This window comes from Chelonia mydas, chromosome 23, assembly GCF_015237465.2.
Source record: "Chelonia mydas isolate rCheMyd1 chromosome 23, rCheMyd1.pri.v2, whole genome shotgun sequence".
Classification (NCBI taxonomy): domain Eukaryota; kingdom Metazoa; phylum Chordata; order Testudines; family Cheloniidae; genus Chelonia; species Chelonia mydas.
Genome location: NC_051263.2, coordinates 14,866,894 through 14,890,529, shown reverse-complemented (window position 1 = coordinate 14,890,529; position 23,636 = coordinate 14,866,894). Strand labels below are relative to the sequence as shown.

The 23,636-nt window shown below is 54.7% G+C and overlaps 1 protein-coding gene across 1 annotated transcript; it reads right to left on the bottom strand.

The window, feature by feature from the left end:
- Positions 1–4,264: 4,264 nt before the first annotated feature.
- On the bottom strand, positions 4,265–13,582 carry LOC102931711 (leukocyte immunoglobulin-like receptor subfamily A member 6). Its single transcript, XM_027829447.3, has 7 exons — positions 13,053–13,582; positions 12,875–12,910; positions 11,310–11,612; positions 10,471–10,761; positions 7,436–7,549; positions 5,944–6,053; positions 4,265–5,007 (listed from the first exon to the last, which is right to left on the bottom strand). The coding sequence occupies exons 1-6, from the start codon at positions 13,081–13,083 to the stop codon at positions 5,944–5,946; spliced, it is 885 nt and encodes a 294-aa protein (XP_027685248.2). The 5' UTR covers positions 13,084–13,582; the 3' UTR covers positions 4,265–5,007.
- Between the last annotated feature and the right edge of the window lie 10,054 nt (positions 13,583–23,636).

Below are 23,636 nucleotides of genomic sequence, written 5' to 3'. Positions count from 1 at the left end.
CCTACGCCACTCAGGGCCGTGAAGAGTTGTGCCCTGAGCACTGTAGTTACCTCGACCTAGACGTTCCCCTGAGGCCCTGCTCCGGCACTGCCTCTTCCCCCCCAAACCCCGACCCCCCTCGTTCCTCTCCACCCCCTCCCCTCCCCTTGCTTGCCCTTATGACCAGTAAAAAATGGGAGGGCCCCTCTGGCCCCCCCGTACCGGTGCCCCTGATTAACGACATTTGACGGGAAAACCCTGCACTATGGGACTACAGCGGCCCAGCTGCAGAGCCAGCGCAGCGGCTGTAGTGTAGACATAGCCTCAGAAATCCACATGGCGGCCCTGCACTGCACTGAGTACACTGGGACAGTGAAAGCCGTCCCGCTTTTGTGTGTAGACAAGGCCTTGAATGCCATCTTCTTGGCCAACTGCTTTATCTCTGAAGTAGGTGTCCAGGGATCATAGTAATGAACTTGGTACGAAACCTTAGATAGATACATTCCCAAATGCTTCTTTACCTCAGGTCCCCATATGCCCCTCATCACACCTAGAATGCAAATTATTACACAAGCAAACAAACTTTCCTTGGGTTTTCATGGAAAGGAAGCAGGGTTGGGAGGTCAGGTGCTTTTGGGTGTATTCAGTGTTTGTGAAGGGACATGTGTACTATAGGTGTGTCTACATGGCACACTGAGGCCTGGGCGAGGCTACGTGATTGGGTCAACACAAGGCAGCTTGCACCAATCTAGTGGTGTGTCTAGTAGTGTCTCCCACAACTGCAAGCATCCTGTTACGCCGACACAATAACATCACCTCCCCAAGTGGCGCAGAGCCAGGACCTGGGGCCTAGGACTCCGCTAGCAGGACAGATCAGAGCTTGGGTCCCGTTGCGGCTTGGGTCCAAGCCCTGTCATTTCGCAGTGTGGACGCAGCTCTAGCCACAGACCCAAGTCAGAAGATCTCTGTAGCTCAGTACGGTCACATTAACACGGCTGTGAGACCCAGATCTTAGCAATTGTCATCCCATGTTTACAATGCAGTGTGAACGCTCAAGCGCAGACTTGGAACTACTGAGACCTCAAGCCTGGGTCCCACGGAGCCAGGTTTAGGATGCCATGTTGACACATCCTAAGTGTCTGTACCAGGCCCAGAAATATGGACCCTGAATCTTGGTTGGAGCATCTAAGCTCTCTCCATAATCAGTGATGCCAACTCTGCTGATTTTATCGCGAGCCGGTTTGTCTCAAAGCCCCAGTGCCTGGAGTCATGGGATTACCCAAGAATCTCAGCCCCCCCCGTTGACATAGAAAGTAAGTTCCTCGCTCTTGTGGTTCCAGAGAAAAGCTTCAAAATGCAGCCAGAGTGAGACCCTAAAAGCTCAGAAACCAGCAGAAAAAAGAAAAAAAGTACAGGCAAGAAGTCTCATGATTTTGAAGCCAATCTCTTGGTTTTTGAGGACTGATTCACATTTGAACAATTTGGGTTGGCAAAACGGGGTTCAGCCGCAGTGCATCTGTCGCTCAGGCTAAAGGACTTCAGATTATGGAGGCCTAATCCTCCCCCATCCATTCATGGCTGTGGCATCTGAGTCCCCCAGCCCCTATGTGCCTCCACATTGCCCCCCTGCCAACACCCCCTCATCCATCCACAGTGAGGGAACCCACATAGGCCCTATGCCACCCCGAGGTATCCAGTGGTGCCGTGGCAAAGGCCTTCACCTAGGAAGTGGGAGACACCACTTCCTGCTCCAAACTGGGCCCAGCAAGAACTTGAAGCCAGGTTTCCCACCTCCGAGGCGAGTGCCCTGACCCCCCAGGCTGGGAACCTGCTTCTCTCTGGCCCAAGGACAATGTGAAGTGTTTACACTGGGTGGCACAGCTCCAACAAGAGACACCGAGAATGAGCCACCTGGCTAAGGCACCCAACTGGCATGGTGTGGGGGGAGAGATTGATTCAAACCAAGCCGAGGACGGACTTGAACCTGGGTCTCTCACGTTTCAGCTGAGCACCCTCTCCACTGGTCTGCCTAGGGTAGAGGTGGGATTCGAACCCAAGTGCCAGCCGAGTGCCTTGGCCACAGGGCTGTTGGCCATTCTGGAGGGGGTGCCACTCTGTTATTTTTCTGTGAACAGCATGGGAGCTCTCAGTTTCGTCCTCATGCAGTGCGGGAAATTTTTCAAAATCTTGGAAAATGTTGCGGGACTGAGAAAACAATTCCCTTGCCAGCTCTCCCCGTGTTATCAATATCTCCTTCGAAAGGGGACAAGGCTCCAAATGTCGGCTACCTGCTCAGGCCAGGAAAGGGTAACAATAATTAATAAGATGGTAGGAACTAGAGTTCCTGTTACGATTGTAAGAAACCTACTCTAAACGTGCCAATATATAGAATAGCCAGTCCCTGTCCCAAAGAGCCGACAATCTAAGCATAGGACAACACACAGATGGGAAGTCTAAGGAAATAAGATTCATAGATTTCGAAGCCAGATGGGACCATTATGATCTAGTCTGAGCTCCTGTGTAGCACAGGCCAGAAAATGTCCCCAAAATAATTCCTAGAGCAGATCTGTTAGGACAACATCCAATCTTGATTTAAAAATGGTCACAGATGGAGAATTCACCACGACTCTTGTTCCAATGTCTAATTTCTCTCATGGTTACAAATTTATGCCTTATTTCCAGTCTGAATTTGCCTGCCCCATGGTCAACCCCCTCATCTACTACTGCGGATGCAGAGACGTTCCTCTTACTTACACCAGTGGCTTGAATGGTGTTATATAGTGAGCCTGTAGAACTCATTGCCGCCGGCTGGTGTTGAGAGCTAGAACTTAGCAAGAAGCAAAGAGGGCCTGGAAGTTGAATCTCTGTTGCCAACTTCAAACATTAAAAAAAAAACCCATGAGAGCGACTTAAAATCATCATTAAATTTGGGGTTCTCTTAATTTGCCTCCTGATTTCTGAGCCTTTAGGTTCACACTCCATCACATTGCTAAGCTGTTCTCTGCAACTATGATGGCTACAAATTTACTGTAAATAAAACCTCACATTTTCACAGGACTCCAGAAGGTGGGGCTTTAAGAAATATGCCCATGAGCATGAGACTTGTGGTAGAATATGGAAGTTGGCAACCCTGCCATAGGGAGAACAAGAATATCCAGATTTACAATAATTAATGCTAAAAAACCCCCACAGAATGTTGAAAATGACCTAAAAGTGTCATGTTTCCAGGCTGAAACCAATCTCTGACTGTGCTATGTTTATCACCCTGATTTTCACAGGTGTAAGCTGAGTGGAGCATCACGCTCTTGCAGGACAGATATGGAAAAGCAGGGGACTTGTAGGGTAAGTTGCTACGCCCTGTATAGCGTGAGTCTGGGTATGATGGTTCGACCCCCAGTCTTGTCGTGGTCACTTAAGGCAGGTCACTTCCCTGACCCACTGATCATTACATAGAGTTCAGAGCACCTACAATGTATTACATAGCAACTAATAAAAAATAAGTAAAAAGGGGGAAGGTGAAAGGAAACTAGTTTCCCCACCCTGCGAGCATGGGGACACCACAAACAGCCGCCTTTGCATGGGAATGGAAGTTCACAGTCTGTTCCTCACACCTCCCAGGCCTCCTCCCCAGGCCCTGGCCGCGCTGCGTTGATACCACAGGGTGACAATCTGTACCTCAAGATAGCACCCTGGAGCCCCCGTATTCACCACTAGGCTGGATTTATGACAGGTTGGGTACAAGGTCTGCCTTGTGAGGCATCATTTTAAAAGTCTCGATCTGTTAAAGATGAATATCTTGTTGGATTGTATGTGCTATCCTGGCATGGGAAGTTATGAAGCATTGCTGGGTGTGCTACTGAAATGTGTTGTGAGACTAGGAGATGCCCACAGCCAACGTTTCAACTGCAACAGAGGACCAGCCAGCCAATGTCAAGGGCTCATCCACACCCATCGAGGAAAGAATCCACTATCCCAGCGACTGTGTCTAATGGAGATTGCTTGACCCATGGGGACTGCTTGATCCCCGGGGCACAGCAAAGATCTTTCCAGCAAGCTGGCAGAAAATATAAAAGAGGGGAAGTGACATCATCCCTTGGCTTCTCTTCCCCCCAGCTGGAGGAACATCTGGAGGACAAAGAGTTGGAACAGGGGAAGGGTGGCCCCAGGCTGGAATGGAGTCCAGTCTGTGTACTGAGGATCTGTAACCGGCTTGTACCATCTGTCAGGGGGAGACGCTGCCTGATTTGAATCCTGTTTCATTTGTAGAACTTAGACTGTGAATATATCTTTATTTCTTAAGTAACGTCTCTGCGCCTGCTCCTTATAGCCACTTAAAATCTCTCCTTCTGGAGTTAATAAATCTGTTTTATATTTGACCTAAACCACTGTGTTTTGGTTGAAGCGCTAGGGAAATCTTAGCTCAGTACCTTTCTTTAGTACTGCGAGAGGGCCTAAAAACCCACTAAGTGTCAGTGAGGGGCCAACAGTCCCCTTACTTTAGCAAACGGAGAGACAGGCAGTGGGGGAGAGACAGGATGGAAACAGGGGTGAAATATGGCTTCTGGGGATGGTGTTGGGCGCTGGATGTGGGTTAGTGACAAGCGGGTGCGTTGGACCCTGACCCCTGCTGCTCAGACCCTGGATGGTGACAATCCGGGCAGGACTGGCCCCGCATTGGGTCCGTTCTCCTTAGGCAGGGCAGGTGGGATTGGTGCCATACACCCGACTGCAGCACCTGATGGAAAGCCAGGAGAGTGAGCTAGGAGAGGAGGAAAGACACAGCGGGGAGGAAAACAGCACAACCAGGGAAGGCAACAGGATCTCCAGGGCCTTCGGGGCACTGCTAATCAGCTGTCCCCACGGACGGGCTGGGGGCTGCAGGTCACGGCAATGGGAAGACTTCCAGCTCGCAGAGGGGAAAACAAAAGTCCTTAAACAAGAGTCAGGCCGGCCGGCTCCGGCCTCTCCCGGAGAAAGTCCTTTAGATGAGTCGAGACGGGCTGCAGCGCTGGGGGGTCCAGGGATGAGCTGGGGGAAGATGAAGATGAGAGAAGCTGAGCCGGGCTGCAAGGTGGGATGGGGGAGGAGAGAGAGAGTTGGGCCCATCATCGGGTTTTTACCAACGTCACTTTTTAATGAACCCATCGAGGGGGACAGTGGGCAGCCTAGTCCCGCCCCCTCATTATTTTGCCCCCCAAATAGGCCGAAAGTCCCTCCCGCCAATGTGGGGCTATTGACTCCTGGTTCCAGCTTCTTCTTTCCCCTAGTAGGATGTTGACAGTTGTGGGGCTGTAGTCAGGGGGCTTTTCGGGTCAGACCAACCCAGCATCTGTGGCTGGTTCTCTCGCCCGGGTTACAACGTTCAGCGTCGTCCCCGATTTCCCCTGGTTCCCCTGGGCCTTGGCACAGCTGGGGAACTTGCCCGTGGGTTTTACATGTGAGCTCAAAGCCGGGCCACTTCGCAGGCTCCGCAGCCACGACCGTGCGAACGACCCCCGGGCGGCTCAGGCTGGCGGGACGATCCCACATCTTCACCAGTGTGGCTGTGTTGGAGTGTGTCCTGGAGGCCCTGGCCACGGGGGGTGCTGTCCACAAGCCATGGCCCCTAGAGCGCCCTGTGTCCCGACGGCCCCAGCCGCCTTGTAGGGCATGGAGCTCTCCCCTAGGGTGCCCTGTGGCGCTGGCTCCCCATCCCGCTGCTGTTAGCCATTTCTGCCACCCCCAGACGGAGGCCCTGGTGCAGCCCCTCCCCCAGCCCCACGCTGATCCGGGCCCATCTGGACGCCCTGAGGGCCGCTCAGCGGGGCCGGCTCAGATGGGTTCGGCTGCACTGGTCCTTCTGGCTCCGTCCTGATGATGCGGTGTCATGTCTCTCTGGGTGACAGTGACCCCGCTGCCCTTCCCCCACGCTGCGGCAATCAGGCTGGAGTGGGGGAAATCATGTGGGGGCGGGGGTCAGCTCACCTAGCATCTGCCCCGCCTCCATCCATGGGCAGCCTCGGCCAAGATCAGCGCCAGGGCCAGCAGGATCCCGGCGCCCAGGGCCAGATGGACAATGTTGTCCCAGGTGTAATCTGGGGTGACAAAAGGGGAAGGGGGTGTCAGCAGCTGCTCAAGGGGGTGGGGTCGGGGGTCACCATCCAGTCAGATGAACAGGGGCCCCCACCCCCTTTCTGCCCCCCACAAAAGAAAACCACCACAGCCCCATATGTCCATCCTCCCCGTCTATCTAATCTAATCTATCGGCACCCACACCCCTCTCTCCTGGGGCACTGGAACAGGGGGGCCATGGTGCTCCCATCTTTTACCAGCAGTAAGGGTGGGTGGGAGGGGGCAGAGAGGAGTGAGTGGGGGGAAGGGTCTTGGTGGGAAGAGGTGGCACAGAAAGGGGTCCTTGGGGAAGAGGTGATGTTGGGGCAGGATCTTAGGGAAAGGGGCAGCACATGGGCGGGGCGTCAGGGGCAGTTCGACTCTGGTGGGTGGGGCCACGGTTCGGGTACTTGTGCCCCTTCTACACTTTTAGGCTGCTTCTGCCGCTCTTGCCTGTGTCCATCTGTACCCTCCACAGCCACACCCCCACACAGACACCCCTCTATATCCATCCATCCGCAGTGACTGGAGACTGCTAGAGGTAGACACTGGCTCTGATCCAGGCTGATCGGTCCCAGGCTCCTCCAGCCTCTGTCTGTTTGACATTTCCAGCCTTCCTCCCCCACCCATCCCCAGTACCATGGCACTAGCCAGGCTTGGCCATACCAGCTCTGGCCAATGGGCCCATCTAACCTGGTATCCTGTCCCCCATACTGGCTGCCCCTGGCTGCTTCGCAGGGAGCTCCAGGGCACCCCCTGTGGCTACTGATGGCCCCAGCTACCCCCAGATATGGTTGCCAACTGTCTAATCACCAAAATGCAAACACCCTTGTGCTTTGAGATCATTGGGAGAATCACACTGCTCTGAAGCAATCAGCAGTGGTAGATGTAACAGTGCTGTCATCGCAACAGCCACTGTTAGGTTCCAGAGTCAACAATGTGTCACTCTGAATTGGCGGGTTCAAGTCTGAACTGCAAAGGCAGAGCCCTGCTTCTGAGCCGTTCCCCCAGCCTGTCTGCAGTCGCAGACAGACAAACCGGATACATGGAAGCATGATCCCTGGCTCTTCATCCCTGTTTTCCCAGGAGGATACACATCGAGCTGTGCCCCACCTGGGTGGCTTTTTGGTGCCAGGGGGCAGCACAGCACTGGGGTGGGACTGTGCATTGAGGGGAAGCTCTTCCAGGCCCTGCCCCCACCAAGCCAATCTGGCAGCTGTCCAGTGAACCCTCCCCCCAAAGCATATGAAATTAGTCCAGGGGGGTCTCAGCCCAGATGGGACATTTGCTATGGGGATCTGCCCCTGTCCCACCCAGCCAGCCCTTTGTGGTTTCCCACAGTGGTGGCTCCTTGGGCAGCACAAACCTGTTTCTGTGGGGGCTGATGGTGATTTCCTGCCTTGAGCCCCGGTACCTGGACTCGCGCTGCCTGGGTGGGTCGGAGCCGGCGCCGTTCCTGGCTGAGTCGGGTCAGCTCCCCCTGTGGGAATAGAACCAGCCCTATAGAGCTAAAGGGGAGCTTGTCTGCCAAACCGAGCTGTATCAAACCAGGGGATGCGAATTCCAAGAGCTCAGACTTGCTCTGAGATCACCAGCGGGGGTTGGGAACCACACTGGATTAATCATTTCGGGTGCAGTTTTCATGTAGACAAGGTCTTAGTCCATCTTTCTATCCCTCATCAGACACGCTCCCATCTGTCCACAGCCCTACCTTCCCACAGATCGGTGGCTGTAGGTTCCCATGGATCAATCCACCATCCTTTGTGTAGAAGACCTGAACCCATCAGTTCTGTCTGCAGGGACTGTCCCCCTCCAAACGGCCCGAATGGCCCCGTGGGCATGTGAGCCAAGAGCTCTGTTGCCCGGGGGGTGAATTGTTCCATTTCTCCCGCCCGCCTTCTCCCTCCGGCTCTGTCATGGGGGGATCCAGCTGCCGGGACCCAGCTGGGTCGGTTCCCTCTGTGGGATTAAAACGAGCGTTGGCTGTGTGGGGGGAATTGCTGTTAACCTTGCTGTTGAAACTGACCCCATCCCATTCTGCGGCAAAATCTATGCACTATATGCAACATAGGCAAGCGCTGTAACGCAAGAGGCCTACTGGCCTGTATCCTGTAAAACTTGGCTTAAGCTAAAGCATTTACGTATGCTAGGCTGTGGCACTTGACCCAGATAATGGACTAGGCCAATCTCTTAACCAGAAAAGAACCAAAAGGGCCTCCGGAAGAATCTCTAGCTGTCCATTATATGCACCCTTCACCCTGCAAAAGTCCCTAGTCAAAACGCTGCCACAGCAAGCCGCAGATCTTGATAAGATCTTGATAATAACATGGTGCGTCAGCACTGTGCTAGTTATGAAACTGCCCTTCCATTAATTCCTTATAAGGCTTTATTAATAATGCTTGAGTGGTAAGGAAATGTATCGTTTGGCTTGAATTTGGATCTATATAAGTCTGGTATTATAGGAGCAGGGCAGAGAGAGACCAGGGTGGCACCTGCGTGTGACCATCTCCGTCTCCTTCTCCCTGCATGCTTGTATTCAATAAAAGGACCTCAGACTGTTTGAACCAAACAGATGGTGTGACTCGTTTTCCACAACACCTGGGATGGGGGGAGGGACGGAACCAGAATCCAGGCCTGGGTGGGAAGGGGCTGAAACGGTGACTCAGCAATTGGGCAGCTCGCCCCATGACCAGGCATTTGTTATAGGTTCAATTGTCTGGGCTGGTGGGGGGTGAATTCAGCGCTGGGGCCGGTGCTGTCTGGGCAGCCCCTGGGCCCTGACTCCTCTGTGCATCCCCAGAGTGGGAGCAGCTGAGGAAACATCCCCCTGGGAAAGACCCCTGCTCTGTAGCTCCCCCTGGGAGCAGGGCTCCTCCCTCCCTTGGCCCCGCACCTCCAGCGGCTGCTGCTCCCGCCCCTGGCTGGGAACCCCCCAGTGACTGTCCCCGCTCCTCAGCCAGGTGTCCCCTCTGCTGGGCCTAGGGCTCAGGGCAGAGCCGGCTCTGAGCATCCCATTGGGGCAGACACCCCCTGAGGGTCTGGCTGGGTGTGGGGCTGTGGTTGAGGACCTACACCGAAGGGAATTCACTCTCTCAAGGACCATCGAAGTGAGAGCATCTAGACAATGGAGACTGCTGGACCCACCTTTAGGCAAAGATCTTCCCAGTAAACTGGAAGAAGCTATAAAGAGGGGAAGTGACAACATCCCTTGGCCTCACTCCCCCCACAACTCAACACCTGGAAACATGTCTTGAGCATAGATGCCAACTCTGTGGGTGCTCCAGGACCCACGGGGAAAAATTGGTGGGTGCTCTGCACCCACCGGCAGCTCCGGGCCCCCCCCCGCCACCCCAGCTCACCTCACCTCCGCCTCCGCCTCCTCTCCTGAGCGCACCATGTCCCTGCTTCTACTCCCAGTGCTTGCTGCTGCAAAACAGCTGTTTCGCAGAGTAACAAGTTCATAGATTCATAGATATTTAGGTCAGAAGGGACCATTATGATCATCTGGTCTGACCTCCTGCACAACGCAGGCCAGGGAGGGAGGGGGGAGGAGCGGGAACGTGGCGCACTCAGGGAAAGAGGCGGGGTGGAAATTTGGGGAGGGAGTCCAATAGGGGCAGGGAGGGGGCGGAGTTGGGGCTGGGACTTTGGGGAAGGGGTTGGATTGGGGCAGGGCAGGGGCGGGAGGGGTCAAGCATCCACCGGCGCCAGGAGAAGTTGGCACCTATGGACTGGAGGACAAAGACTTTGAACTGGGGAGGGTGGTCCCGGCCGGAAGGCAGTTCCAGTCTGTGTGCTGAAGATCTGTGACCTGTGGGTATCAGCTACAGGGGGAGACGCTGCTTGATTCAAATCCTGGTTAGTGTGTAGAACTCAGACTGCCAGTTTATTTTTGTTTCTTTAGTAACTGACCCTGATCTCTACGCTTGCTAATTATAATCACTTCAACTCCATCTCTCTGGAGTTAATAAATCTCTTTTCTATTTGATCTCAAACAGTGTGTTTTAGTTGAAGTTCCTGGGAAATCTCAGCTCAGGTTACAAAGGCTGGTTTGTGTCCTCTCCCCATCGAGGGAGGGCCGGACTGTGTAATGAACTGACACTGGCCAGGCTTCTGACCAGTGCAGGACGGTACCAGGCTGGGGATCTGGGAGGGACTTGGCTGGCGTGTCCCTATTAAGGGTTCGTGAGAGGCTGGGAGATCATTCCTGTAACTCCAGTGGGTGTGTCCCTGGCTGTGGATGGCTGGGTAAGTGCAGGACCTGCCAGAGGTTTGTAGCTTGACATCAGCATCACAGTTGCGAGGGATACCCCAGGTTGGTGGGACAGAGGGTCCAGTGGTTCCATAGACCCACCCCGGGAACCCTGTCACAGGGCGGAAATACTGAGCCGGGCCCCTCACCTGCTACCATCAGCTCCACGGGGTCGCTGGGATGCGACCAGACAGAGGGGTCCGATTTGGGGCCATATTGGCAGCTGTAGCTCCCTGTGTGTCTCCGGCTCACGTTGTGGATGGTAAACTCAGCCACGACCCCAGCAGTCTCTGCCCAGAGCCGTACGTCTGGGTTTCCAAGTTTATACATGTGGAACGTCGCTCTCTGGCATCGACACTCACACCGGATGGTCACATTTCGTCCCAGGGCGACTCCCCCGCTGGGGCTCAGGGAAATGTTGGGTTTGGGGTAGCTGAGCTCTGCAGTGAGAAGGAGACAGGCCGTGAGACAGACCCTGGCACAGTCACTGCGCCCCGTCCTCGCCACACGGTCCCAGACCCGGGGCCCCTGAGAGAAAACCCAGCCAGATGCACCTCTCCGAGATCCCAGAGATTCCTGGGAGCTACGACCGAAACTGCCTGAGGACCTAAATCCAGAGCACCCTCTGTACCTGTCTATCCACTTAATAGTCCCCCCGAGCCTGGGAGCCAGGACGCCTGGGTTCTGTCCCTGGCTCTGGGAAGGGAGTGGCATCTAGTGGTTAGAGCTGGGGGGGCCTGGCAGTCAGAGGTGCTGGGAGCTGCACAGGCACAGTGAGAAAAAGCCCCCACCCTAAAGCCAACCCCGACTCTCTAAACAGACACAAGGTGCAGGGAGGATGATTCATACAAGGGGAAATGGAAGCACGGGGAAGTAAGTGACACCCCAAGGGCCCCTGGGGGCAGGGATCCCCCCCTGCATCAGCCCTGAATCTACAGTGGCTGGGAACCCCCCCTGTGACTCTGTCCCCGCTCCCCAGGACCCTCACCTGCTACAACAATCTGCAGGTAATCATGGGGCTCCGGCTCCGGCTCCGGCTCCGGCTCCGGCTCGGGCTCTGATCTGGAGTGAGATCTGCAGCGGTAGAACCCTGTGTCTTCCCGTCTGGCGCTGGGGATGGTGAATTCACCCCCGTCCCCAGCAGCATCCAGCTCCTGGATTTGGATTTCATCTTTATACAGAAATAACCTCCTGGCCTCGCACTGACACTGACAGCGGATGGTGATGGCTGCCCCCAGGACGATCACCCCGCTGGGGCTGACGGAGATGGAGGGTCCGGGCGCAGGGAGCTCTGCGTTCACACACAAACAGGAGTGGATGGGGAGACACAAACCCCTCCCCATGTGTCTGTAACCTGCCCTCAGTGCCCAGCTTCAGGGACAGCACCACGGATAACAGACACCTCACTGCATCTACAGCAGGGGTCTCAAACGCAAATGACCACGAGGGCCACATAAGGACTAGTACGTTGGCCCGAGGGCCGCACCACTGACCCCACACCCGCTGCTCTGGCCCCGCCCCCACTCCACCCCATCCATGAGGCTCCGCCCCTACCCCGCCTCTTCCCACCCCTTCCCTGCCCTCATTCCAACCCCTTCCCCGAAATCCCCACCCCAACTCCGCTCCCTCCCTGCCCCCAGGGGGTGCAGGAGGGGTGAGGGGTGTGTCGGGGGCTCAGGGCAGGGGGTCGGGGTGCAGGGTGGAGCAGGGGGTCAGGACAGGGGGTTGGGGTGCAGGAGGGGTGTGGGCTGCAGCAGAGGGCTCAGACAGAGGGTCGGGGTGCAGCAGGGGTGTGGGGTGCAGCAGGGAGCTCACGACAGGGGGTTGGGGTGCAGGAGGGGTGCGGCAGGGGGCTTAGGGCAGGGGGTTGGGGTGCAGGAGGGGTGCAGGGTGCGGCAGGCGTGTCAGGGCAGGGGTTCGGCTGCAGGAGGCGTTGGGGGGGGCGGGTCCGGCCCGGCATGCACCAGGGGCAGGGCAGGCTCCCTGCCTGCCTGCCCTGCCCCTGCACCACTCCGGGAAGTGGCCGGGATCTGAGGGTGGGGGGGGGGCACAGGGGTCTGTGTGTTGCCCTGGCCGCTCCTCCAGGTACCTCCCCCGAAGCAGACTCGGCCAACGGGGGAGGTACCTGGAGGAGTGGCCAGGGCAGCACACAGACCCCTGTGCCCGGCCGCTTCCTGGAGTGGCGTGAGGGCAGGGCAGGCAGGCAGGGAGCCTGCTCTGCCCCCGGTGCACGCCGGGCCTGAGCCACTCTCGGTAAACGCTGGGGGGAGGTGGGGGGTGCCACGGGGAGCTGTCGGCTCGCAGTTTGAAACTCCTGATCTACATGGAACCTGTGAGTCGGGTTCTGGTCTCAGCCCCCGGGGTCAATCCGGAGTCACTCCTGACTGCACTGGGGGCAGGGCTGGGTTCTGATCTCAGTCTGCTGGGGTCAATCCAGAGTCAACCCTGACTGAGTTTTGGGGGAAGGTTCAGGTCTCAGCTGCTCTTTTCCCCTCCACCTCCCCGCCCTGCCCCCATCCTTAACACTTAGCATTGAGCAGCACAGATACTCACCTCTGGACACCTTGCTCTGCCCGGCCAGCCAGCAGCCTAGAGAGGAGACGGCTTGTTAGGGACCAGATCCCAGAGTGACTGGATCCTACACTCTGGTCTCAGATTCTCCCCAAGGGCACATGGCCTGGTCTCAGATCCTCCCTCACAGGCACATGCCCTGGCTGTCTCCAATACTCACCGATGAAGAGGACGGTGAGAGCAGATACCATGATGGGGCAGTGAGGGGGCCCCTCAGCGCTGCCACCAACGTCGCAGTGCCTGGCTCCACCAAGCCCCAAATAAAGAACTCAGCCGGTGGCTGCAGCTGGAGGAAGTTGAGGATGTCTCATCTCTTCCTACATCCATCACACCTTGTCTCTAATCTGCAGGCGAAATCTAACGCAGCTAAAGTAAGCAGCAGTCACTGCAAAACCGAGGAAACCCTGAGACCTTCAGCCTGGCCAATCACCATGCAGCTCGCAGCTTGTTTGTGTCGGTGGGGAGCGGGGACAGGTCACCCTCAATTTATCCTGCAGCCTTGGGGAAGGTGCAACAGGCTGGGAGCCAGGAGACCACAGGGTCTAGTCTTCAATTTTCAACTGACCACGATTTCCATGCAGATTCCCCCCTCCCATCCTGTCCTTTCTTACATTCTGGAATCAAACCTCACCGGTGACCCATGTAGGTAAAATTAATACGTGATCATGCAATTAAAGGCTGGCGTCGTAATGCATGTGCATGAGGGGGAGGAGTTTAGGTTGTATCTGTGGCATTTCCCGGTGCTGGAGGGTATGACTCTGCAGCCTTCCCGCTCAGCCTGCCAACCTGCCCACACGCACAACACCTGCCCTGGCACCGTGTGAGGAGTGGGCGCGATGGGGAACACCTGGGTTTGCTGCCCCTTGCACCATAACTGAGCAGGGAGGACGGCTTTACGCTGTAACGCCTGGTTCAAAGGGTCTTTTCTCAGCGTGGGAATTAAATAAACCAGGTCCAAAGAAAAACTGGAGCAAGAGAAATTCCATCCTGTGCACCCAGCTGGGAGAGACCCAGAGACCTTCTAATGCCCCTGCAGAGACCTTGCCCCCAAGCTGGAGGAGACACTGTCAGTGGTTATGTGCCCAGGCCCCGAGAGAGGGACGTGACACAGGCTTTGTTTATACGCCATTGGCTAGAGGGCAGGAGGAAGCTGGGGGTCAGGAAAGTTTGAATCAGTTCTGGGCTCTGGCAGGGGAGTGGGGACTAGTGGTTAGAGCCAGGGGGTGGAGCTGGGGCCCGGACTCCTTGTGTCACCATCTTGGGGTCGCCTCCCCCCCCACACACACAGTGCTGGGCCAGGCCGGGGCTGCATTAAAGGTGCTTCAGCTTCCCAGCCGACGGGTCCCAATGAGCCTCCTTCACTCGGCCCCGTCGTCCCAGGACCCCGACCCCCCTGCTCATCAGACCCCCGGGAGCCTTTGTCCCTGGCCCCGGAGCAGGAGGGAGATGAGCAGCAGGCTCATTGCGAAGCAGGGTCATTCCCCCCACCCCCCAGCCTGTCCCCCTCCGCCCCCCGGCCTGACTCCCCGAGTCTCCCAGCTTAGCCTGTGTCACCCCACACCCCTCCTCCCCGCATTGTGCCCCCTGGCCCGTGTCCCCTCACAGACCACTGGCCCCTTCCTCCCCAACCCCCCAGCATCTCTGTCCTGCCCCCTCTCACAGCCAGCCCGGCACTAGCTATGGCCGCCATCTCCCATTGCTCTCCAAGGGAAGGGACCCCGGCTGCCCTCAGTTAACATGGCCACCCCGTCACCCCCTGCAGCCCTCGCAGGCCAGGCTGCCCCCGGCTAAGATGGCCGACGCCTCAGCCTCGGGGTGGGGAACAATCCTGCCCCCCTGGACTGTCTATGGGGCAGGGAGGGGTGACTATGGGGTTGGGGGCATTACGGGGCACAGAATGTGGGGCAGGGAGGAATGTGTGTGGGGGGGAACTGAGGGGACAGAAAAAATGGGGAACCTGAGGCTGAGGGGGCTGGAGCTGGGGTGAGACTGAGCAGGGGGCAGTGAAAGGGGCGGCTGCTGGGCGTAGAAATGGGAGTCCAGGGGGAACTTGGGGGCACTAGCTCCCCCCTCACTCCTCAACCCCTCCCCAAATCCTGCCCCCCAGCTCTGACCTTCTGAGGAGGGGAGCCTGGCTGCTCTCAAACTCCATCCTGGCCCCTCTCCCCTCAGCCCCCCTCCCGACCAACTTCCCTCAAACTCCAGGCTCCCCGCATCCGGTTCCCCCCAAACACCCGCCATAGGGGGCCCAGAAGTGCCAGGGGCTAAATCCCCCTGCACCCTGTTTTGTTCATGGAGACACAATAAAGGGCCCGAGGTGCGAACACGCCCCAGCCCCTGCCCTACACTGAACAGGGTTAAACACAGGCCAGGCGGGGTCCAGAGCCTGCAGCCTACTCAGCCCCACGGTAAACCCCCCATTGACCCCTGGGACCGGCTGTGACAGACCCAGCAGAGCAGGAACCAGGGGAGCCGTGGCAGGCGCCGTGTGAAACGAGGGGTTTGTTCCAGCCCTGGCCCCGTTGCCTGGAGTGAGTCTCTAGCTGGAAAATCCCCTGGGTTTGGGCGTCTCCCCGCTGGCCCCGGAGACGCTAGCGACTGTCCTGGGGGGGCAGAGGAGCCAGCGGAGCTGGGCTGGAGCCGGCGTCGCCACGGCTGCTGTTAAAGTCCAACCCCGTTTCCTCCCGGGTTGGGGGTACAGCCGGGGGAGGGGCGATGGCGTCGGGGTCCCTCTCTCCAGCCGCTCTGCTCAGGACGCCTCTGCGGAGCAGGGTCCGGACGGCCCAGGGGGCCCAGGGTACAGGGGGTGGCAGCCACGACGGTGAAGCCAATTTCCCTCCCCCTGTCTCTTTAAGGACCCAAGTCCAGAGAAAGGGCCCATGAACCTCGTGGCAGGCGGCACCTGCGGGGGGAGTTGGGGCTGATCAGCTCTGAATTGATGGTGATGCCGGGCTGGGCACGGGGCAGGCTGAGCTGCCTGAAAAGCAGGAGCTAGGCAGGGGTGGGTGGGTGAAGGTCTCCCGGTCTAGAGAGGGGAGGGGGGAAATCGAGGAGAACAGATGCCCTGGATGCCGGCCCCGAGGGAAGGGGCCCCGGAGGAGGGTGGAGAGGGACCCTGATGGAGAGGAGGCAGCCCAGGTTTGGGATGGGACACAGGTTGGCTGCTGGTTGTAGGTCTCTGGGCTGGACCCTGGAGTGGCAGGGGGGCCGGGGTTCCCCTACCAGCCAGGGGGGCAGTGGCACAGAGCGGGCAGAGGAGCAGGAGCCTGCCTGGACCAGTCACCCAGTGGGAGTTTGATACCCCAGATGGGGAGGACCAGAGCGACCGGCCAGAGGCCAAGCCCCAGAGAGGGGGCACCCAGAGTGATGCAAAGGAGCAGCCGGGGTCTAGACAGTGAGTGCGAGACCCCAGGGTGAGAGACCGAAGGAGGGGGCGTCGGACAGGATATGAGCTAATCCCCAGACGTGGCTGCAAGGAGGCGCCCTGGTGGTGAGTATAACACACCTAAGCCCCTTCATTCTCACTTTAAACTGATTTTTACTGAAAAAATCCCGGGTTTTACAAAAATGTGGTTTATTCCAATTTTCACCCGTCTTATGTATCATTCAAATATATAAAAAGTAACCTGTTTTATTAGGAAAATACAAGACACATTGCCTGAGAGATCTCTATTATGCTAAAACATTAGTCTGTGTGGATATGCAGAGCTGCTGGCTGAAGTAAGGCTTCGTATTAGCCTAGAAGATACACCCAACAACCAAACAGGTCCACGGGGGGGCAGTCCTGGAGTGAGGGGGAGGGGACACGGCAGGGTGGGGGGCAGCCAGGTACCTAACAGATCTAGCCCCCCAGGAGGCTGGAGCCGGGACGCGAACCAGCTGCCGCTCTGTCTCTGCCTGCAGCTGAGCATGGAGCTGCTGCTCCTCCTGCCATCTGGTGGATGAAGATGGTCCCCACAGGCACCGGGACATTCTGGGCCCAATCACTTGATGAGCACGTGGTCCCCTAACAGCAGATCTCTCAGAGGGGTCCCAGGATTGCGGGTCCAGCAGCAGCTATGCAGGGACTTTAGCAGACATGGGGGGAACCAGGGAGGACATTAAAAGTGCCTGGGCCAGGAGCTGTGTGGCCCCCTGGCTCTGAAGCCTGTGGGTTCAGGCTTACAGGGAAACTTCATTAGAAGCCCCAGGATTCAGGGAACAGGTGTATGGGGAAATTTCCTGAGAAGGCCCAGGATTTGCGGGTGAGACCTAATGGTAAATTCCATGAAAATCCACAGGATATGGGGTTGAGGCCCACAGGTAAATTTCATGAGATGCCCCATTATTTGGGGGATGAGCCTCTGGCGAAATTTCAGTTAGAAACCCCAAAATTTGGGTGTCGGCCCCACAGGGAAATGTTATGAGAAGACCCAGGATATGGGGGTGAGATCTAACAGAAAATGTCATGAGAAGCCTCAGGGTATGGTAGGGTTGCCAGGTGCCCAGTTTTCTACCAGAAAGTCTGGTCAAAAAGGGGACCTGGCAGTGTCCGGTCAGCTGTACTGACTGGACACCGACAGTCCATTGCTGCTGCCGTGGATGGAGCTGGGGCGGGAAGAGCAGCTGGCGCTGGAGGAGCTGTTGGAGAGAAGCTTCTGTGAGGAGCTCGCTGGCTCTGGTGGAGAGGTACCACCTGGGGCAGGGATCCGCGTTTGAAATGGCGGGGCTGCATGTGCCGGCCGGTCACCTTCTCAGTCTCCTGGGGCCCTGGGTCTCTCCGAACCCTTGCTCTGGGGGGACCTCCCGGTGTGCCCCAATTGCCCCCAGCCTGTCATTAGGCCTGGGTGCATGGAAACAATGCAGCGTATCGGTGTACGTTGTCGATGGCTCCTGGTCATGTCTATGAACTGGCGAGTGCTAGATATAATTGCTGCCCACTCTCTCTTTCTTTGCTCAGCAATTAGATGACAATGGGTAAACAGTGAGGTGTAAAGGGGAAAACAGTGAGATGGCAACGTTTGCAGATGACACTAAACTGCTCAAGATAGTTAAGACCAAAGCAGACTGTGAAGAACTTCAAAAAGATCTCACAAAACTAAGTGATTGGGCAACAAAATGGCAAATGAAATTTAATGTGGATAAATGTAAAGTAATGCACATTGGAAAAAATAACTCCAACTATACATACAATATGATGGGGGCTAATTTAGCTACAACTAATCAGGAAAAAGATCTTGGAGTCATTGTGGATAGTTCTCTGAAGACGTCCACGCAGTGTGCAGCGGCAGTCAAAAAAGCAAATGGGATGTTAGAAATCATTAAAAAAGGGATAGAGAATAAGACGGAGACTATCTTATTGCCCTTATATAAATCCATGGTACGCCCACATCTTGAATACTGCATACAGATGTGGTCTCCTCATCTCAAAAAAGATATACTAGCATTAGAAAAGGTTCAGAGAAGGGCAACTAAAATGATTAGGGGTTTGGAACAGGTCCCGTATGAGGAGAGATTCACACAGCGCACAGTCAACCTGTGGAACTCCTTGCCTGAGGAGGTTGTGAAGGCTAGGACTATAACAGGATTTAAAAGAGAACTGGATAAATTCATGAAGGTTAAGTCCATTAATGACTATTAGCCAGGATGAGTAAGACACTAGCCTCTGCTTGTCAGAGGGTGGAGACGGATGGCAGGAGAGAGATCACTTGATCATTACCTGTCAGGTTCACTCCCTCTGGGGCACCTGGCATTGGCCACTGTCGGCAGACAGGATACTGGGCTGGATGGACCTTTGGTCTGACCGCAGTACAGCCGCACTTATGTTCTTATGAACTTGGAAAAGCCCATAGGGTTTGGGTAGGGAAGCGGGCAGGAGGCACCTTTAGGTTTCAGTACATGTTCTGTGCAAAGCAGGTGAATTTTTCCTTTCTGCTGCCTATAAACAAACCTAGTGGAGAAAAGCATCTCTACCCACCCCCCAAATGTGTTATGATTTTAATGGACCTAAAAGCAAAATAATTCTGTAATCAAAAAGAGTAGGCCTCCCCCCTTTCTGAACATGCATTAGACAGAGTGGCATCAGCGTAACATATTATAAAAGTTGTTTCCGGCTCGGGGGTGGGGCTGGCTTGGCTCCACCCACCAGGGGTCTTGGGATAGTTCCTCCCTGTCAAGCTCGGAGAGAGCCGCTCTGCCTCACGACAGGGACACGTAAGGATTTGCTGTGACGTCATCTTAGTTAAGATAACAAGAGTGTGCAGTGTCACAGACCCCATAGCTGAGCTGCTCCCGCTGCCACTGACAAAATTGAACAAGGCGCTTTGCTGATCCAGGTTTTAAAAACAACACAATTGAGCAACTGCTAATCCTGGATTGAAAGTAGGACCTTTCCCAGTACTAACCTTATAGGCTATGGCCTAACATCGATCGTGAGGGTGCTTAACACATGTACTGTATGCAGCACTGATTGAAGACGTACTGTACACTCACTACACCTGGTGTAGCCACTCCCACCCTGCAGGTATTGATTGGAAGACAGACCTTTTCCCAGGTTACTAAAGGTGACGTGGTTACATGTATGTATATAAATATCTTCTTCTTATACGTTCCAGTCTGTGCATCTGATGAAGTGGGCTGTAGCCCACGAAAGCTTATGCTCTAATAAATTTGTAAGTCTCTAAGGTGCCACAAGTACTCCTGTTCTTTTTGGTTACATCTACTAATTTACAGCAGATGGTCACATTTTCACTGAGTGTGCCCTTTACAATCTGCCCCTTTTAAAAACATATTTTTTTTCTAATCTGTATATATCTAGCCCCTTGCTTGTTCCCAGTATGAGGTTGTTCCAGAGAGGGAAAGTCTGCCTTGTGACTTTTACACAACTTTGGGAAACTGGGCCTCCATGTGCTCTGCGTTGTGTGTCAGCCTGTATTGCCCTCAGACCAGACCCACGCAGACAAAACACCGGGAACAAGGTTTTATTCTGTAAAGAAACACACGATGACTGTCCAGTAACCTCCTCTCTGCTTGCCGGCCTCGTGCTCCCAGCTTCAGTCAGTGCTGACTCTTCCTGCTGGCAGGGCAGAGGGTACATCCTGGCAGGAACCAGGATATTCTCCCAGTGCGCTGCAGCATGTAGTCCACAACTTGTAGTTCCCATGGCTGCTGTTGAAGCCACTGGACCTTGGGCTAGATATACGTTGACACCGTTAGTTTTATCAGGCAATAAATGCGATACTGTCCCACGTTTTGATTATTAGTTCCCCAGATACTGCCATCTGGAGGACAAGAGCCTACTGCTCTGAAGATGACACCAGTGCACCAAAGGGTGTTCTTATAGACATCTGGCCTTCTGCACAAAAGTCCATTTTCTCAGCTTCCAATCAAACACTGGCGCTTGCGAGTCTGCCTTTAGTTGCCCAGGTCGTTCACCGACCCAACTGCCAGCACATCTAGGCTGCTGCAGAGGAGGAACAAGGCTGTCAGCTACATAGTGCTCTGAGCTGGTTTTGATCCCAGTATTTTGTGCAGGACAGACATATTGTTGAGGCGATAATTTACTTTAGCTGGAACCTGATTTGTATATATTAAGCTTGGTGACACATTAGTTGTCTGGTCGGTCAGTAACTACCGAGGTATTCTGACCCTGGCAAAGGTGTTCAGGAACTCGGTGGTGATGGTGGGGGCCGTCGCTGTTCATAGAGGGATGGCCTGGGGATACCTGGTTGCATAGTCTACAACTACAAGGATATAATGGTAACCTGACCTGCTTTTCTTGAAGGGTCCCACTAGGTCCATGCTAATGTGTTCAAAAGGCACCCCAACCACGGGGAGTAGTAGCAGGGGAGCCCTAGGTATCCCCTTGGGTCCAGCTCTCTGGCATTCGGGACAGGAGGCAGAGTAGTCCCAGATGCCCTGGTGTATGTCAGGCCACAAGAATCTTTGCGCCACCTGTTGTAGAGTTTTCTTCCTTCCCAAGTGTCCCATCCAGGGCACCGAGTAGGCTGGATGCAACAGGCCCTGTCAAAACGTAGGAACATAAGAATGGCCGTACTAGATCAGACCAAAGGTCCATCTAGCCCAGTATCCTGTCTTCCAACAGTAGACAATGCCAGGTGCCCCAGAGGGAATGAACAGGACAGGTAATCATCAAGTATTGCCCATTCCCAACTTCAGTCCTGCGCGGGACGAACAATTCATAGATTCAGAGATATTAAGGTCAGAAGGGACCATTATGATCATCTAGTCTGACCTCCTGCACAACGCAGGCCACAGAATCTCACCCACCCACTCCTGCGAAAAACCTCTCACCTATGGTCAGATGTGTTCCTATATGGTGGAGGTCCTTAGTTATCTGGTAGAGATGGTTGTCCTGGACCTTGAATCGGGGCCCCTTGGGTAACTGTGGGGGATTACCCTCTCCTGGGTCTGGATACACCACTTGTTCCCAAGCCTAGCTTAGGGTTGGGTCCTCCCTTTGTTCCTTCAGGAAGTCCCTGTTGACGTCCAGCCACTCTGGATCACCTTCCTCCAAGGTTCCTGTAGCAGGGAGGTCTTGAGCTGGTGTTCCGGGATGGCCTGAGGGACCTTCCCCTGGGTCCTCAAGTCTTCAGCAGCTCAGAAAACCTCTTCACAGGTTCTGTTCTCACATCTGTGGGGCAGGTGCTCCATTCTTGCAAGACCTCATGGAACCACCACCAGTTACGCCCCAAAATCATGGGGTAGGCCAGCTTTGGAGTTCCTCATACAGGACGGCCTGCAGCTGCACCCTGGCAATTGGATACAGCTGCACTTCCCCAGGGATGCACTGTAGGTGGATAAGCATTCCCGCCAGATCTGGGCATTCTACCAAGCTGGCTTGGACAAGTGTTTGGCTACATCCCGAGTCAACCAGGGCCATCACCACGGTTGTTGGGCATCATTATTCTAAAATAGGTATCAAGGTAGTTGCAATTCCAAACTTCCCCAACATGGGAAAGGAAGCCAGGAATGTACAATCTTTCTGCTTTATACAGGAATTATTCTTTTAAGGAAATTTTTCATCTCAACTTTTTTTTCCAGCAAAAAAGGCCTTTTTTTGTCACAATTGAAATGTTTCCAGAAAGTGTCAATTTTGATGAAATTTTGTTTAGGAAAAAACAAAACCCCCTAAATGAAGCATTTTGATATGATGATATTTCTTCTTTTGACATTCTCAGAAGGGAACGTTGTGTTTTTTTCCTTTCAAAATCACTTTTTTGAAAACGAAATTAACTCTTGTTCCACAGAAAACAAAAACTAAAAAGTTTTGGAAGGTTGAAACTGGAATAAACTGTTGCAATTTTATCAGAAAGATTTGATCAACCCGAACAAATTTATTTCAGAATTCCATCTTGCAATGAATTTTGAAATTTTGGAACAGAAAATGCTCTGGATCTGAGAGTGAGGGGGAAAAGGAGAGAGATAGATAGATAGATAGAGGGGGTGGAAGGGGATAGATATATAAATTCGATAGAATTAAAGCACCTCAGCGAATCAGGAAATTGCTCTAAATAAAGGTCCCCATCCTCTCTGAGGCCTGGTCTACACTGGTGGGGGGGAAAAATCGATCTAAGATACGTAACTTCAACTATGAGAATAGCGTAGCTGAAGTCGACGTATCTTAGATCGACTTAGAATCACTTACTTTGTGTCCTCGTGGCGCAGGATCGACGGCTGCCACTCCCCTGTTGACTCCGCTTCCGCCTCTCGCCCTGGTGGAGTTCCGGAGTCGACAGCAGAGCAATCGGGGAATCGATTTATTGCGTCTACACTAAACGCTATAAATCGTTCCCTGATAGATCGAGCACTACCTGCCGATCCGGCAGAATTGTTACTGGAAGAACCAAAACCCCGGGGTGAGATTCTGTCTTCAGCAGACCTTCTTCAACATGTACCTGGTAGGGGCAGGGGGGTCCAGTGCAGGCAGCACACGGTGTCGCTATCTTCTCCGCCCTGGGCTTGGAAAGAATCTGCCGTAAGGGAGCAATGAGCTACAAAGGGAGATGAAGCAGCAGGGACAAGGGGCTTGCCCAGGTGTGTGTGTGCCTGTCTCTACTAAGGGACTTAGATGGCCCCATCATTGCAGTGTCTGAACCACTGACAGTCTGTACTCACAACCCCCCTCCTCCCACTTCCCTATAGGGCAGTGCTATTATCTCCATTGTACAGATGGGGAAACTGAGGCACAGAGAGGCTAAGGGATTGTCTAAGGTCACACAGGAAACCAGTAGCAAAGCAAGGAGTTGAACCTGTGTCTGCCGATTACTGGGCTAGTGCCCTAACCAATCTGCCAGCCTTTCTGTATGGGTTTGCTGGCCACTGTTGGAGATGGGATCTCAGATTCGATGGGCCCCTGGGCAGATCCAGTCTGGCAATTACTACGCTCTACAATAATAGCATGGCTAAGTCTGTACTCAGCAGCATCAGCTAACAAACCGAAAAGCCAGCTTCCCTGGGCGGTAGCTACACACACCAGCTCCGGCAGATCTGAAGCCACCAATCAGAAAGGAACTAAGACAAACCTACTGTTGCACCAGCAGCCCACAATCCATGGAAGATGATGGGATGAGAAACCAGATGGATAATAGTGTAGGCAAAAATTCTACACTGGTTGAAAGGGGTCTGTTTCTGGCCTACAGGCTGTCTCTGTCGCTTGCGTCTGTGAGTCTAGGAAAGATGCTAAAGGATTTTACCTGATGTGCATGAGAAGGAAAGAGCATCAAGTCAGAATCCAAGTATCCCT

What these genes read in the sequence shown, in the direction of transcription:
- LOC102931711 (XM_027829447.3), bottom strand. Translation starts at nt 13,083, where the DNA reads ATGGTATCTGCTCTCACCGTCCTCTTCATCG. An exon ending in GCAGAGCAAGGTGTCCAGAG is followed by an intron (nt 11,613 to 12,874) that starts GTGAGTATCTGT and finishes GTGTGAACGCAG; the next exon opens with AGCTCCCTGCGCCCGGACCC. An exon ending in CCTGCAGATTGTTGTAGCAG is followed by an intron (nt 10,762 to 11,309) that starts GTGAGGGTCCTG and finishes TTCTCACTGCAG; the next exon opens with AGCTCAGCTACCCCAAACCC.